This window comes from Lipomyces doorenjongii (genome assembly GCF_038497915.1).
Source record: "Lipomyces doorenjongii strain NRRL Y-27504 unplaced genomic scaffold V1508scaffold_53, whole genome shotgun sequence".
Taxonomy (NCBI): Eukaryota; Fungi; Ascomycota; class Lipomycetes; order Lipomycetales; family Lipomycetaceae; genus Lipomyces; species Lipomyces doorenjongii.
Window position 1 is genome coordinate 26,201 of NW_027118120.1, and position 14,894 is coordinate 41,094.

General features: G+C 51.5%; 6 protein-coding genes across 6 annotated transcripts; 2 read left to right on the top strand and 4 right to left on the bottom strand.

Moving 5' to 3' along the window:
- The first annotated feature begins 143 nt into the window (after positions 1–143).
- V1508DRAFT_374600 (Rox3 mediator complex subunit-domain-containing protein) lies at positions 144–1,036 on the top strand. Its single transcript, XM_066937559.1, has 2 exons — positions 144–414; positions 486–1,036. Exons 1-2 carry the CDS (start codon positions 231–233, stop codon positions 854–856), a joined length of 555 nt encoding a protein of 184 aa, XP_066794032.1. The 5' UTR covers positions 144–230; the 3' UTR covers positions 857–1,036.
- On the bottom strand, positions 983–3,376 carry V1508DRAFT_422848 (uncharacterized protein). The gene has a single exon (XM_066941074.1). The coding sequence runs from the start codon at positions 3,017–3,019 to the stop codon at positions 1,103–1,105; it is 1,917 nt and encodes a 638-aa protein (XP_066794033.1). The 5' UTR covers positions 3,020–3,376; the 3' UTR covers positions 983–1,102.
- Positions 3,377–4,046: 670 nt separating this feature from the next.
- V1508DRAFT_228768 (uncharacterized protein) lies at positions 4,047–7,626 on the bottom strand. The gene is made up of 4 exons (XM_066936302.1): positions 6,962–7,626; positions 6,024–6,906; positions 5,025–5,969; positions 4,047–4,973 (listed from the first exon to the last, which is right to left on the bottom strand). The coding sequence occupies exons 1-4, from the start codon at positions 7,493–7,495 to the stop codon at positions 4,327–4,329; spliced, it is 3,009 nt and encodes a 1,002-aa protein (XP_066794034.1). The 5' UTR covers positions 7,496–7,626; the 3' UTR covers positions 4,047–4,326.
- Positions 7,627–9,347: 1,721 nt separating this feature from the next.
- On the top strand, positions 9,348–11,340 carry V1508DRAFT_228821 (uncharacterized protein). The gene is made up of 2 exons (XM_066936303.1): positions 9,348–9,722; positions 9,790–11,340. Exon 2 carries the CDS (start codon positions 9,798–9,800, stop codon positions 11,256–11,258), a length of 1,461 nt encoding a protein of 486 aa, XP_066794035.1. The 5' UTR covers positions 9,348–9,722; positions 9,790–9,797; the 3' UTR covers positions 11,259–11,340.
- Positions 11,341–11,421: 81 nt separating this feature from the next.
- Positions 11,422–12,286, bottom strand: V1508DRAFT_405824 (uncharacterized protein; the record flags this gene model as incomplete). Its single annotated transcript, XM_066938724.1, has 2 exons — positions 11,422–12,179; positions 12,247–12,286. The coding sequence occupies 2 exons, from the start codon at positions 12,284–12,286 to the stop codon at positions 11,422–11,424; spliced, it is 798 nt and encodes a 265-aa protein (XP_066794036.1).
- A 294-nt stretch (positions 12,287–12,580) lies between these two features.
- On the bottom strand, positions 12,581–14,386 carry V1508DRAFT_422856 (Adenosylhomocysteinase). The gene is made up of 3 exons (XM_066941075.1): positions 14,216–14,386; positions 13,953–14,135; positions 12,581–13,903 (listed from the first exon to the last, which is right to left on the bottom strand). The coding sequence occupies exons 1-3, from the start codon at positions 14,297–14,299 to the stop codon at positions 12,821–12,823; spliced, it is 1,350 nt and encodes a 449-aa protein (XP_066794037.1). The 5' UTR covers positions 14,300–14,386; the 3' UTR covers positions 12,581–12,820.
- Positions 14,387–14,894: the final 508 nt, after the last annotated feature.

The following is a 14,894-nucleotide window of genomic DNA, read 5'->3' on the forward strand; positions in this document are numbered from 1 at the left end:
TATTGTATTTAGTCTGAAGTCTTACAACGTGTTTTGGTTTTGTATATATCTGTGCCAGTTGTCGTGAGGGTCTTGTGCACGACACGTAGGGTTGGGAGCGATCGAAACCCATCAAATGTGGCGAGCATGCATTAAGTTGACAGATCGCAGACTCGCGTATCTCGAAAATCCACCTGAATAATACCAAAAAAAACCTACACAGCAGGTCAAGGCAGCAAAAACGAAGCACAATGCCGCCGCTGCATCTGCCGCCACAGACGCGATACACGCAGCCGCCGGTGTCTGCGACACACAACCTGATCCCACTATTTGGCCTGTCGACGATCCAAACGTCCGTCGCGCGGACAGATCCGGTCACGGGTGCCAAGCGGAAGCTGCGCAAGAGCTATAAAGGGCACATTGCCGATTTACCAGGTATGCTTACTTATGTGTGTGTGTGTGTGTGTGTGTGTGTTTTTTTGGCGAAGCTGACGCGGGGCGGCCAGGGAAAAATGAGATTCCGACCGAGCACTATATTCTGCGCCTCGTGCACGCGCCGCCGCCGGACCCGCCTGTCCCGATCGACCGGCCGCTCGACCAGGCGCTGCTGGAGAGAGTGTTCAGCATGGACAAGACTCCCGAGAGCGGCGTGGCGGGGTTCGATGCCGGCGTGCTAGGTGTGGTTGAGCCGTCGCCGGCGTCGGTGGCTGCGTTCGCGACGAGGAAGGACAAGGCTGGAGCCGGCGGGATTGTGGTGGAAAGCAGTGCTGGGGAAGAAAAGAGTCGGCGGCGGAAACGCAAGAGCGCGGGTGAAGGCAGCGATGTTGGCCTGTCGACAGATGGGGGTGGGAGGCGACGCAAGAGGCGGAATGTCTGATGCTGGAGAGATTTTTTGTTGGCGTTTTTTTTTGGCGATAGACAAGTGTGTACGATTAATTGGTGGAGTTTTTAACGGTGACATTGAACGCAAAGGCAGCTATTATGGGGGAGCTACGACATAAGAATGCGGTGGCATGCATGTACTCGTATTTATAAAACATTTCGATACAAACAACAACCAAAAGGATCCATAATCCAAATAACACTTCAATACAAACGCGGTACAATGCTGCAAGAAAACGATTTATACTTTCTCCTCAATAGACCCCGACACCATATTCTTGTCGAAATTCAAATCGAGCTCGTACAGCGGAACTGGCTCTTCGACGTCCTGGCGCAGGATGAAGCGCCGGTACCAGTAAGGCAACTTGCTGGCCTGGTACTTTGCGTGTGTACGGGTGGTCACGCCGAAGACTTTGTCTAGTTCTTCGAGTGTCAAAGCCTTTGTTTCGGGGACGAAGAGCAGGACGAGGAAGAAGCCGACGATGTTCCAGCCTGCGTACCAGCCAAATGCACCCTGGGTCGTGAAGGCGGATTGTAGAGACGGCCAGGTGATTGCGAGGACGAAATTGAAGAACCAAGTCGTTGCTGTGGCGAAGGACATGCCGACATCTCGAATGTAGAGCGGGAAGGCTTCGGCGGAGTATGTGAAAGGTACGGGGCCTTCGCCTGGTGAGTAGGCGATGCCGAAGAGATAGATTCCCAGTGCGACGCAGCCGATACGGGCTTTCTCGTTCGGGATGTAAAAGGAGAAGCCGGTGAAGAGGAGGAAGATGGCCATGAGCGGAAATGTTGTGAGCAGGAGGTTGCGGCGGCCGAAAGTGTCGATGGTGTAGACGGCGGGGATGGCGAAGAGGAAATTGATGATGCCAAAGCCCATGGAGGCCAGGAGCGCGGAGATCGGGGAGAAGCCGGAGTCGCGGAAGATGACGGAGGAGTAATAGGCGATGACATTGACACCGCAGAATTGCTGCATGAACATGACGATCCAGGATGCCAGGGCGGCGCGACGGTTGCGCGGGATGGTGAAGAGCTCGAGCACACGGTTGCGGCCACGCTTGAGTGCGGCCTCTTCGAGCAACAGCACATGCATGTAGTAGATGTCGCGCGCGGCCTGGAGGTTGCTAGTGCGAAGGCGGACCATGCTGTTGAAAGCCTTGCGGTGCTCGCCGCGGCCCATATACCAGCGCGGACTCTCGGGACAGAAAAATACCTGGCAGCAGACGATGACGGCGGGAAACATCGCGGAGCCGAGCATGAGACGCCAGTTGAGGCCGGTGATGTCGGGTTTGTCGGGAACTTTGTAGAAGGCAACGTCGGCGACGTAGCCGAGCATGATTCCGAAAGCGGTCCACATCTGCCACATCATGACGAGCGCGCCTCGGACGACGGCAGGCGTGCACTCAGCGGCGTAGACGGGCACAGTGGCGGACTTTGCGCCAATGCCAAAGCCGAGACAGAAGCGTGCGATGAAGAGGTGCCACCAGGTGTCTGTGCAGCCGGACCAGAAGCAGGTGATCGCGGCGACCAAGCAGGAGACGAAGATGGTGCCGCGGCGGCCGAGGACCTTGTTGAGGGGGTCGGACAACCAGCAACCGATGCAGGCGCAGCACAGGTAGGGAGCCGAGTTGACGAGACCGACAATCCAAGTGTCGCGAGAAGTATTGCCCCCGATACCGAACTGGTCGACGAAAAAGAGTTGGGCGCCGTTGATGACTGTCTCGTCCATACCTTGGACGGCGGCGGCGAGAGAACAGAGCACGACGAGTGAGTAGAGCGTGCCGTTCTGTGCCCATCTGTGGTGGGACTCGTGCGCGAGATCTGCGCGGTCTTGGTCGGTCAGCAGCGGCAGGCCGATGCCGAGGGACTTTGGGTTCTGGGCAATCAGGCCGCCTTTCTTGAAGAGCTCTTCGTACTCTTCGAGGCCGTTTGTGCGCGCATACTCGGCGGCGTTGGCGATGACTTCTTCTTGGGTAAGATTGACGAGCGGGTTTGTGTCGTCAGCAAGGTCGTGCTTTTCTTCGTGGTGAATACGATGACGGTGGTGGGTGTGTAATTCGATATCGCCTTCAGCAACGCGGCGCTCTGCGGACGAGGACGCTCGCGAGAGGCGGTTTTCATAGTTTGCCGCTGAGGGGACTCGGGTGTCTTTGGTTGTCATGGTCTGTAAGGACTCGATCGCGAAGACGAACAGGCACAGAACTGGCAGGCGGGGAAGCACCTTATCTTAAGTGATCGCGAAAGACTGGCCGGGAAACGCGATGACCGCACGGGGGACATGCGGGGCACCACGGAGCACCACGGAGCACCACGGGGCGCACGCTAGAGCGGAGAAGATCTATCATGACGATGAATGCAGCACCGCGGGTACGATGAATAAGGGATGTGCGAATTTCCTTGTTCCGTTTCCAGCTTGACATGCTGTCCCGAATCCGCGTCCAACGGAGGCAATGACGTCATTCGGGCGGCGGCACCAAGCGCCGTATGTTATTTGTACCGACACGAAAATGTGGACGGTTACTTAGTAGTAGAGTGGTCGAAATCGTGCTCGAGAACGCACGCGGATGGCGTTGTGCTGCAACTAAGACGCCATGTTGCGTTAGTGCGGCGACAAATTCATAACCGAGGGCAAGATATTCCGTGGCTGCATTGCACTGCGTCCGATGCATTGGAACCCATCTGGGAGATATCGGCAACGATCGGCGACCAATTGTTTTATTAACTGTTACTAATATTTATTATTCATTACAGTAGTTTCGTGGTCCCGCAGCATGAAAATGTGGTTTGCATGCCGCGGGGCTCTCCAGGAACGGAGGATATTCAATGCTGCAGGATCAGTCCTACCCAAGCAGAAGCAGTTCATTCCCACCGTAAGTAGTCTACTTCTAATGTGATTTGTTTGCTTCATTATTTATTGTCTTTTCTGCTGGCCGGTGCTCGGCGGCGCCGCGTTTCTTTGCCCCTGACACGGAACGCTGAAACATTCGATGCCGCGTCCGGGGTTCGCTAATGCAAAGCTCTGCCTCATCCGGCAACCATTCCGGCACAGACAAAGTAGGAAACCGGCGCGCGCTCGGCAGTTCGGTATCGATCTCCTTCGTCGTCGCCGTTCTCCGTTTTTCCCCACTACACTGTAATAATCCCCACGGGGTTGCGTTCGCACTCCGGCAGCAATTATTACCCTGCGCCCGAACTCGGTAGACTAGTCTGGGATAGATCGGCCCTGTCTCCGTATTTCTGTAGATCTCCCTACGTCATGCATCACGATACTGCACGATGATCACCATTATGTAAAACCTGTCATAAGTAATATCACCGCTGCATATTCATCACCGGAGATGCTATAGCTTTCAATTGGTCTCGTCCTCCTGCTCCAACAGCTGCCTAATCCACCATGCGAGCAAATAATTGTACACTAAATTACAAAATACAATTAGATTACAGCTCCGTATAGCGCGCCATCACCCATTACAAGTCGAATCCGTCCGGGAACCGCTGCATGTCCGGCCACTCCACCTTCCCCTGTCCACCACGCCCGGAAGACGGTCCGTCCGACTGCTCATACTCAGCAGGCGCAGTGACTGACATTGCGGGCGTCCGTCCGCTGCCTGACCTTGGTGACTGCAGCTGCGGGCCCGACTCTGTGCCATACGACCGCGAGTACGGCAACGATAAAAATAACGGCTGCGGGTACTGAGGCATCGGAAATTGTGGAATTTGCATGTTCGTTATGTCTGCGTTTGCTACACTGTTTGCCGACGCTCCGAACGGTGTCGCAAAACAGTAACCGGTTCGTCGAAAGTTGTCCAGCACGACGTACTTTTCGATCTCGAATATCCACTCTTGCGATGCGGACACAGAACTTCCCGTCAACGTCGCACTCGCTGCTGCGGCCGCTGCTGCTGCCGCCGCCGCCGATGAAGGTGAAGCTCTCGAAGTGGCGCTCGACGTCGCCTCGAGCACACCCGCCAGAGAAACACTAGGAGACTGCGGTCCCGCCGCGGCAGTATACATTTGCGACGGTCCGGGCCCACTACCCCACTGCGTGCTCTCGACCTCAACCAACCTGCTCCCAGAATCGTCTTCATACATCTGCACAAGCCGGCCGTGCGGATCTCGCATATACTCAATCTCAGCCTCAAAGTCGAAATCAAAGGGTTCCATACCGCTGCCGGCACTCTGCCCGCCGTGATCACTGTCTGCCGCCCCGTCGTCACTCGATCCTTCGCCGAATACCCCTGTCGCCAAGTGTCCTTCTGCCTCGTTCTCGTTCGCCCGCTCGACCATGTAGAAATGTCGACACTGCGTCAGGCCCACGATTAGATCCGACGACACATTGTCACGCAGATTCCCGTCAATCCAGTCCAGCGTCTCCCGCATCCGCGAACGCCGCATGTTACTCCCGTTAATCTCAAACAGCCGCTTCGCTATCCACGGCAAGATCGACCCCGTCGGGCTGCACGTCTTCACCGCCGCCTCCCTTACCTCGGCCCAGTATCGCTGCGGACTTCCCGCGGATGGCCGTGCGTATATATCCACGCGATGTCTGAACTTGGCCAGATCGTCGTATAATATAGAGTTGTGATGCTGAGACGGCGCTTGCCCACGACTTGCCTCGTTCAGCGTCGACATTTGCGCGTAGAGCTCGTGCACAACGCGCGACCGCTGGTCCGGCGACTTTATGAGGACCTCGTGCAGCGCCATTGTCGGGTGGAGGAACATTGCGAGCGTCAATGACGATGCGGCTCGCGGGAAAGTGTTGAATTGCTGCGAAAATCGGAGATTCGTCTGCACCACAATATGATGTCGAAAATCAGCAACAATGCCTGCACCCGGCAACACTGACGCTGCCCCTGCCCCTGCCCCTGTCGGTGTCGGTGTCGGTGTCGGTGCTGGTGTCAGTGCCGGTGCCGCGAATATGTCGCGGTAGTACACCGCTAGTGCGACCCAAGCTATAAAAACGTCCGAAAGAGTGGCTGTCGGCGAGTTTAAACGGCTCGACGCTTCCGACAGCGGCCTGAAAACGGTCATAACAATGTCGAGCTTGCTCACAAAGTCGCGTTGGAGCCACGAATCCGGAGACAGAACATCGCATACTTGTCGTTTGTTTGCTGTTAGTCAGTTAGTTTGCCTTGGTTGAAATACATAGCGTCATGACAACTTACTTGTTTTGTTCAATTTTTGCCGGTCATTAGTAACAACTTTGACCAGAGCGGGAAGACACCGTCGCATGGAGACAGCAGCGCCGTACAGACTAATCGGCTCGTTAGCTACTAGTGGTTTCAGCCCCTCTCTTATTCCCAGCTCCTTCATTCGTGTTCTCAATAGTCCCTCGGCTCGTCCATATCGGTGAAAGTAGCCATATATGAGCCTGATCGTCCTCACGGCAACGTCCACGACGGGATACCGACACAAATCGGCCGCCAGCTGATCAAAATAATGGTCTAGTGGTTCGATTGCAAGGACGTGCGGATACCGGGATGTGATAATTGTAATCGCTGATGTGAACAAAGCCAACTTTGGATCAACAACAGCCACAAACTTGGACGATCCTATCCGTTCCACGTCCGCCATGACCACAGCAGCCAACCCATCCGCAGCAGGGGCATGGTCCGGAAACTCATGTCCAGACAAGCAGTACGTCCTGCCAGTCCGCGTTGTGCCGTACACATAAACAAACGCCTGGTCGAACGCCGTTGTGAGGACGTCGAATGACAGTGTGAGCGAGTCTAGCTGGTCGCCGCCCTGCTGCAGAATCGCCGTAACCTTCGCACAAACCGTGTCGATTTCAGACGGCAGTATCGCTTGCAGCAACGCACGCTTTGGCGGCAAAATGGACGAGGAATTGGCGTACTGAAACAGACGTCGCACCGATGAATGCGAGATCGCACTGATTGGCAATCCGGCAGTGGAGATTGCCTCAATTACTAGTGACTCCATCACCTTTTGGTCCTGTATTAACCGCCTATGCCTACTGTCAGTGGTCTTTGTGCGTTTAACGCCATGACCATCGTGTTCGTGACTCTTCAACGCGACTTCCTGAGCGAGCTGCGACCGATCGTCAGTAAATCGCCTAAAATTCCCTCATATTCGAATGACACACCTGCATGCGCATATCCTCAGGCATGCCCTTGCAGTCCAAGCCGTGTTTCTTCACTCGATATGGGTTGTAATGAGCCCACGTGGCTTCGCAAAAGTTGCAGCTGAAGAGAGGCGGGCCATTCTGCCGCTTGACTTCGTGCGCGATGGAATCCGCCATTGAATCGCGTGGCCGTCCAGCTTTCCGCTTCGGCTGTGTAGCCAGCGTCTGCTGCTTCGAGTTGGACCCGTGTGACATGAGCGAGGATGATAGAGCGATCGGCTCGGCCTTTGGCGACGGCTGGAATCTGTACTCGTTCCCGCGCTGGACCGCGAACGCGCTTGTGTAAGCCTGGTTGGCGTCATGAATGGATGTCTGGAGCAGCATCGGCGGCGGCGGTGGTGGCGGCGGACGAAACTGGATCGTAGTCGATGCCGCCGCGACGGACGACATAGAAGACGGGTTGAGGTTGTACGTGCTTGGCAGCTGCGGCCTTGGAAGTTGCGGCAGGCCTGAGAACGGGCCGGTGCCCGGCGTAGATGACTGGTCACCGTCCATAGACAGCGTCAGTCGGAGTGCCGAGTGTGTGAAGGTCGTAAGTGGTGAGCGTGGTAACACCCTACCGCGAAGGCGGAGATGACAAAGGGGTGTGTCCTGCAATCCACAAAAGTGACCTGGTCAAGCTCGCACCTTGCAGGGGCGACAGACGGATTGGCGAGCAGTCTTCTGGCAGAAATGTGAGACCGCCGAGACGAGAATAATAAGAATATCGAATGCCGGGGACTGAACAGGATTCTCCCAGACATCAGAGTTGCGTCCCCTAACTGTGCCGGATCACGCCTGTGTCTTTATTATGTTGAGTATGCCGTATTATGAGAGGCAGCAACAGATAAGCTACCCCCAGCCGAAAAGTGGCACGTCGAGGCGGCATCGCTCCTAAGAGTTCAGTCTGTTTAGTGTTGCATCTGTGCCCTCGCGACCCGGACGACGCGAAATCATCATCAGCTCACTTTTGCTTCGAACGCTCCCCCTGCACACCTGCAAAATATCCCGGTTTTAAGCCGATGCGGCGCCGCTGCTAAAAACCTTGTGACAATCCTGGTGTAATTATTGCCCTAATATTCTGCGGGTGCACCCGTACGCGGGGGACCACAACAATAACCTTTTAGTTGCATCATATCGGCTGATATTGACTGGTGCAAATAGCACGAGAAGGTTAGGGTTATCCAATGTACACTAACTGGTGCAGTCAGCGTGGGTTAGGGCATTGCTCTGCGACGTCTCCGTTCAGTACAGTATTTCAGCCGCGATACTGCACCTGCCTGAGGCGCGGCTGCTACTCCTGCTACACTCGAGAATTACATATCTGTACAGTCGTCTTCCCTCGCCTGTCGCAACACTAGCATTTTGCGAACGGCAATTAATTCTTCACTATACCCGAGAATGAATTCCTAGCATGGTATTCCTTGACGCACCTGATCCGGCACCTACCACCAGCTTGTCCGATCGCTGCGAACCTGATCTGAATTTATTCGGCCGAGACGCGATTGTTATATTATTGCCAAGATTTTTTGTCATGAATCTGCTCTCGTTTGGATACGACGACCAACATCAGTCTCGGTTCATAACTTCGTCGGACAATATTCCCACGATGGGCCGATGGAATCGCAGTAGCTTGCCAATTAGCAATTTCGGTGACTTCATACCTCTCAGCATCCGTTACACTCCAACAGTTAATTACAAGCCCAGCTGCACGATGCAACAGCTATCATTCTGGGCGGTACTCGTTAATATAATAACCTTGGCGACGTAATGACTGGAAATTAACTATTCACGATCCACGGTGAACGGCCCTTCAAGCTGAACTACTCTGTTCTCTACGATCATTCTGAATCAGTATATTCTTGTATAATGGTGCCGACTGGCAATTTGCGTAACGTGCGCTGTGCATCGTCACTCCTCGCGTCATAATCGGAATCAATTTGAGAAAGGATCCAAGAGATTGTCGAATCGAGATTTCGCACATAATAACAGTTGTCTGTAGTGATGTCCCATCTCGCTATGGAGTAAGTGAGGACAAGAGCAACTACTCATAGAAGATTTGTTCACGTATGTTGCTTCGCTAGCATCCGGACGTCGACAACAGTGATCGTCCGTCCATGCCTATCAGTCAGTCCTTCATATCGACTGAAACTCGATTCTAGACGGCCCAGAAGTAGGGTTTCTATGTCAAACTCGGTAATAATTATCCCCGTCACTCAGAGATATGCACGAGTTTCGTCCAGCTCGCTATATTCTAAGTGATAAACGCTGGCTTTGAAGAGTTGTTCACCCATCTGTGTGTTATCTATTATCGTGTTAAGGATTATATGCCCACACTGTCACTGTGCCAATACTGCATTATTTAGTATGACAATTGAAGTAATTTCTGAAGCTAGTGACAGATAATGTGACAGAAGTGCAGGTGCACTGGTCTCAAAGCAACTGCCCTAACCTGAAGCTCGTCCCCTGAGATGTATACGTCACCCGCGGGCGCGTCTTAAACCGGGCGAGAGCAAGTAGATGGAAACATGGGACGAACATCAGATACGCAGTCTGTTAAGCCGGCGATTTCTCTGTTTACATGATGAAAGGATATTTACTATTCAGCGTCCTCCTGCGATAACTTCCTAGATACTGCTCACCAACAATAGAAAAACGGTCGGCTAGGGATATACAAGGACTCGAATTGCCCGGCATTTTCGGGCAATAAAACAAGGACACGGATTTACATATTTAAGAGCACGTCAGTACCTTCATTCTTTGTCAACTTTTTTTTTCTTTTTATGTGCTCGATGTCCATCTCACTTTAGTATTCACTATGCAACCACGAATTACTTTCCAGCACGAAGCGTTCGACAATGCACCCGTCATACTCCAGGAACTCAAACGGAACTTGAGCTCCATGTCGACTTCATTGTCTATGGTGCGACAAAACTCGTCCAGTCGTACTGCCTTACCATGGGAAATCGTCATTTCAACTCCTGATGAGACCTGGGCGGAGCTAGATTGCTACTTCTACGATGAGAACTCCGGGACTAGTATGCCGGATCTGCAGACACTAATTCGCAAAGCCAAAGGCTGTACGAGAAAAATTAGGACATGGAGCACCTGCAGACATACGGGGGAATGTCCGGATGATGGCAACTGGATTGTCGAGAACGCACAGTTTCTCAACAATCTCACTGCATTGTCACTGGGATATCTCGGCGAACCGCTTCGGCCCGATACATTCGACGACGAGGTCATGTGGGGCGTCATCTATCGCCTGACATCCCTCCAATTAAGTCTGCCATTCGCGGAACGTTTGTTTGATCGCATCGATGCTATCAATGACTCCGTAGGCCTTCCGAATCTTAGCGCCCTCGACTGCTACTTTGACGAGCGCGTCCTCAGACACCCTGAAAACTGCGCACTTCTACGTGACCTGGACCTCGACGGGTCCCGTGGTCCTCCAGAATATATAATGTTCCCCGAACTCCGCAGTTTCAGAATTGGAGGCGAACACATCCTTCTTCAGGACGCCGCCCTTCAACAAGTCACCGTCTGTGAAGAACAGCTCCGCATATTACTTTCCGGCATGCCGAAATTAGAGAAATTTGTTTGCATGGGCGTTATCGTTCGACAACGGCCAGAATTCATACCCAGTCCTGATTGTTTCTTTTTTTATAACCATATGTTGGAGGAAATTGATCTGTCGCGCAGTACTTGGCAGCTCCCACCGACGCTGCCGTTGGGTTTAAAAAAGCTGAAATTAATGCTTACCACGTGCAGGCCATCATTATCACCGCCTGGTGGGATCATCAAATTTCCTCGCCTTGAGTATATTAATTTTCGAGGACTTTTTTTTGCACCGGGGCTTAAAAATTCCGATATTCTCAATCTCCTTCGTGCGTGCAATGGTACGACGATAAAGACGCTCATTTTCGGTGCTCTTCCCGGTGTCGATTTCGGCGGATCCGGAAGTTATAACGGACAGTCGTTAGCACGAATAATCGCAGTATACTGTCCAAACCTTGAGCATCTGGATCTCAGTTACAATCTGACTGTCAATGACGATACTTTAGCTGAGCTCTGCGAACTCAAACATTTGACATATCTCGATCTGTCGGGCACCCTTATTACGTATTATGGCCTTTCAATGCTGCTCTGTAATGGGAAGATGAATCTGAAGTCACTTATGTTGGAAGCAACTCTTCTCGATATTAAGAGTGTAAAGGATAATTTCAACGTTAATGTAGACCTTGAGAATAATCTGTCATACTTTCAGCAGGACTTTTGAATTATTATCTCGTCAGTTAAGTCGCGCTAGGTTGATGCTACAGATTTGGGTTTGTCAATGACGATGGCTATCTTGGCTTTAAATTGTCATCGAGCTAGAGCAGAGATTAGTTAATGAGAATTATACAAGTTAATCGCAAAGTACATTTAATATCATACAAAGACTACTCGTCGTAATGCGATTCGTCATGCTCATCAGCATCTGCAATCACAACATGCCGCATCTTCTTCCCATTGTCCGGCTCCTGGGGTTCGGCACTCGCGCTTCGTTTGCGCTGCCGAACGCGCTGGACTGATGCTGGAATAAATGACGCACTTTCCTTCTTTAGATCACGTACAATAGGCGCGGCCTCGTATGTCGTCCGAATAGGAGCAGGTTCTGGATTTGGCTGCTGGAATCGTAGAGCAGGACCTGTTGGTAGGGGAATCCCTGTTGCGTCTGCTTCACCTAATTCAGGTCTATATTCAACTTCTTCATTTAACACATCTTCACCATCTCGCTCACCGTCGTTCCATTCCTGGTACGGAAATCCTTCTGGTGGGAGCCCTGTACGATTAAACACAGGGTCCCAATAAATACTCCTCCTCTCCAATCCCTTTAACACATACACGCCAGACTTATTCTGGTGCCGCTCACGCAATCCCGTACTCCGCGTTTCTCCATCGTTCACTAAATTCTCGCTCTTCTTTCCGCCTCCCTGCTGAACTTTCTCACGTGCTTTGTTAACAAGTAAAAGCTGTTGCTCTAAATCTGCCAGCAGCTTTCTATCGGGCCCCTGCAATCGTCCCTCCTGCTCAAGATCTTTAAGTGTTTCAATTTGTCGCGAAATTCTGTCTGGATTCCGCTTAGATAGCTTCTCGGTCATGCGCTGCGACCTTTCCGCTTTTGCTTTCTTGATCGCATTTGCTTTATCTCGTTTGTCTGTCGTTGCAAGTTAACCTTTCAACTTCGAGAAATATCAACCAGGACCAAAAATTGCAACTCTTACGCTGTGCTTGTGCTGGATTTAAACCTTTTTCTCGCGCCATGTTCTTGCTGTGGCGTAATGATTGCTTGGAAATTACTACTGTATTGTTCTGAGCTTGATCCAGATGCGACCGGACCCATGCGGCTCGGAAGTTGTAGTCCGCCACACGACCCTGCCAGAATCAGCCAGTACCTTCTGCACTGTAGACTTACACGGTAAAACCAAACCCAAGGCCTCTCTTGACCGGTTGGAACGGCGATAACAAGAAAGGATCTAACAGCACTACAAGATTTATCTACGTTCTGCATTCTTGCGATGTTCTTCGTGAGTCACGAAATCCTTGCACTATTTGGACATCTAAATAATTATCACCGATATCGTATATATTCCGGAACCGACACAAACATACTAATATATAGTACCAACCCGCGCTCTAGGTTACTAATAAATAACAAATACAATTGCAATCTGATAATACAAATGCAGGCCCTTTTTATATTCCTCCCTATTAGTTGTCTATTCTATCATCTAACTCATTAATGATGTATCCATTAAGCAAACCACTTAAAAACAACAGCAACAGTCCCCCATCAGCTTAGTAACGGTAGATCTCAGATTTGTAAGGTCCCTCGCCGGCGATGCCAAGGTACTCGGACTGGACAGTGGTGAGCGGGGTGAGCTTGACGCCGAGGTGGTCGAGGTGGAGACGGGCGACGGTCTCGTCGAGGATCTTAGGGAGAACGTGGACACCAACTTCGAATGGGCCAGACTTGGAGAATTCGACGTACTCCTTGCGGAACTCCTCATTCTGCGCATTGTAGAGAGCAATCTGAGCTAGAACCTGGTTGCTGAAAGAGCACGACATGACAAAGGAAGAGTGACCAGTGGCACAGCCAAGGTTGACGAGACGGCCCTCGGCGAGGAGAATAATGTGACGGCCGTTCTCCATGAGGAATCGGTCGACCTGAGGCTTGATGTTAACGACTGACTTGGCGCTTTTCTTGAGCCAGGCAACGTCGATCTCGACATCGAAGTGACCGATGTTGCATACGATGGCATCGTCAGGCATCTTGATGAAGTGCTCGCCAGTAATAATGTCACGGCAGCCAGTCGTAGTGACAAATATTTGGCCAACAGACGCAGCATCGTCCATTGTGACGACCTGGTAGCCAGATACAGCAGCCTGGAGGGCGTTAATGGGGTCAATCTCCGTGACAAGGACTCGAGCACCCATGCTGTGGAGTGCCATAGCGCACCCTTTGCCAACATCTCCGAATCCAGCAACAACAGCTGTCTTACCAGCAATCATGACGTCGGTGGCACGCTTAATACCGTCAACGAGCGACTCACGGCAACCGTACAAGTTGTCGAACTTGGACTTGGTGACGGAGTCGTTAACGTTGATAGCAGGGACTTTGAGAGCGCCCTCCTTCATCATCTTATACAAGTGGTGGACACCAGTGGTAGTCTCTTCAGAGAGACCGTAGCACTCCACAAGATACTCGGGATACTTGGTGTGCACAAGCGAGGTCAAGTCACCACCATCGTCAAGGATCAAGTTAAGTTTCTTGCCGTCGTTGAAGGAGACAAGCTGCTGCTCAATACACCAGACGTACTCCTCCTCGGTCTCACCCTTCCAGGCGAAAACAGGGACACCCGCAGCAGCAATAGCAGCCGCCTAATATATATTAGTCTAAATTGATGTCATATCTAGCCATAAAACTTACAGCGTGGTCCTGAGTGGAGAAAATGTTGCAGCTAGACCAGGTAACCTCAGCGCCCAGAGCAACAAGGGTCTCGATCAAGACAGCGGTCTGAATGGTCATGTGGAGACACCCAGCAATGCGAGCACCCTTCAATGGCTGGGCAGTAGCGTACTTCTTGCGAATAGCCATCAAACCGGGCATCTCCTATATTAAAGAGTCAATTGCGTTAGAATGTATGACGAAAATGCCAGTAACCAATCGCAAAAACCAAGCGTCAAACATACATTCTCGGCAAGCTCAATCTCGCGACGACCGAAGGCAGCAAGGCCAATATCAGCGACCTTGTATGTAACAGCAGGAGCAGTCATTTTAGCGATGGTAGTACAATTTAGTGAATCGTGGGAGGAGAACGAGAATGAGCAGATATTTTAAGGTGAAAAGGGCGCGACGGAATTTTTCGAGTAAAACGTGCGTCGAGGTGCGAATAAATATCAACGTGACGCCACGGAAAATTACATTTGACGCACGTGATTCGGTTACGCACACCGAAAACGTGTCAAAATAATTGAATTTATTAACTTTTAAAATTTATGACAGAAAATATCGCGCCGATTAAATATATGTCAAACGATAAGAATTTGCGCTCTTTCACCATTCTTCAAGTTGACTCTGATATACCAATATATTGCGAAGTCATTGTTGATATTTGCCCTCCGCAAAAGAATTGAAAATTTGTAAAGCCTTAAGCGTCGCGCTTGAGCTTCGGTTATGTCCGCCAAATAAAATTCAGGATGCCCACGTTTTCCGAATACGAATATTACACGCCGCGCTATGCTGAACTCGGCTTTGGTGATGCACCACTCGGTTAGAGAGTTATTAGTATTCCTTACCTCAAAGATTAAGAATGGTTTAACTGCCCAATAGAAATATTTCTGACTCCAACTCGTATGGATTTGCGCACTT

Bases quoted from the DNA above. Each gene is read 5' to 3' on its own strand.
- V1508DRAFT_228768 (XM_066936302.1), bottom strand. From the start codon at position 7,495: ATGGACGGTGACCAGTCATCTACGCCGGGCACCGGCCCGTTCTCAGGC. The intron at 5,970-6,023 runs GTAAGTTGTCAT...ACTGACTAACAG, and splicing joins GCAAAAATTGAACAAAACAA to CAAACAAACGACAAGTATGC. The intron at 4,974-5,024 runs GTATGGAACCCT...AGTATATGCGAG, and splicing joins CGGGCAGAGTGCCGGCAGCG to ATCCGCACGGCCGGCTTGTG.
- V1508DRAFT_422856 (XM_066941075.1), bottom strand. From the start codon at position 14,299: ATGACTGCTCCTGCTGTTACATACAAGGTCGCTGATATTGGCCTTGCT. The intron at 14,136-14,215 runs GTATGTTTGACG...TCTTTAATATAG, and splicing joins AGATTGAGCTTGCCGAGAAT to GAGATGCCCGGTTTGATGGC. The intron at 13,904-13,952 runs GTAAGTTTTATG...AATATATATTAG, and splicing joins TCTCCACTCAGGACCACGCT to GCGGCTGCTATTGCTGCTGC.
- V1508DRAFT_374600 (XM_066937559.1), top strand. From the start codon at position 231: ATGCCGCCGCTGCATCTGCCGCCACAGACGCGATACACGCAGCCGCCG. The intron at 415-485 runs GTATGCTTACTT...CGGGGCGGCCAG, and splicing joins GCACATTGCCGATTTACCAG to GGAAAAATGAGATTCCGACC.
- V1508DRAFT_228821 (XM_066936303.1), top strand. From the start codon at position 9,798: ATGCAACCACGAATTACTTTCCAGCACGAAGCGTTCGACAATGCACCC.
- V1508DRAFT_422848 (XM_066941074.1), bottom strand. From the start codon at position 3,019: ATGACAACCAAAGACACCCGAGTCCCCTCAGCGGCAAACTATGAAAAC.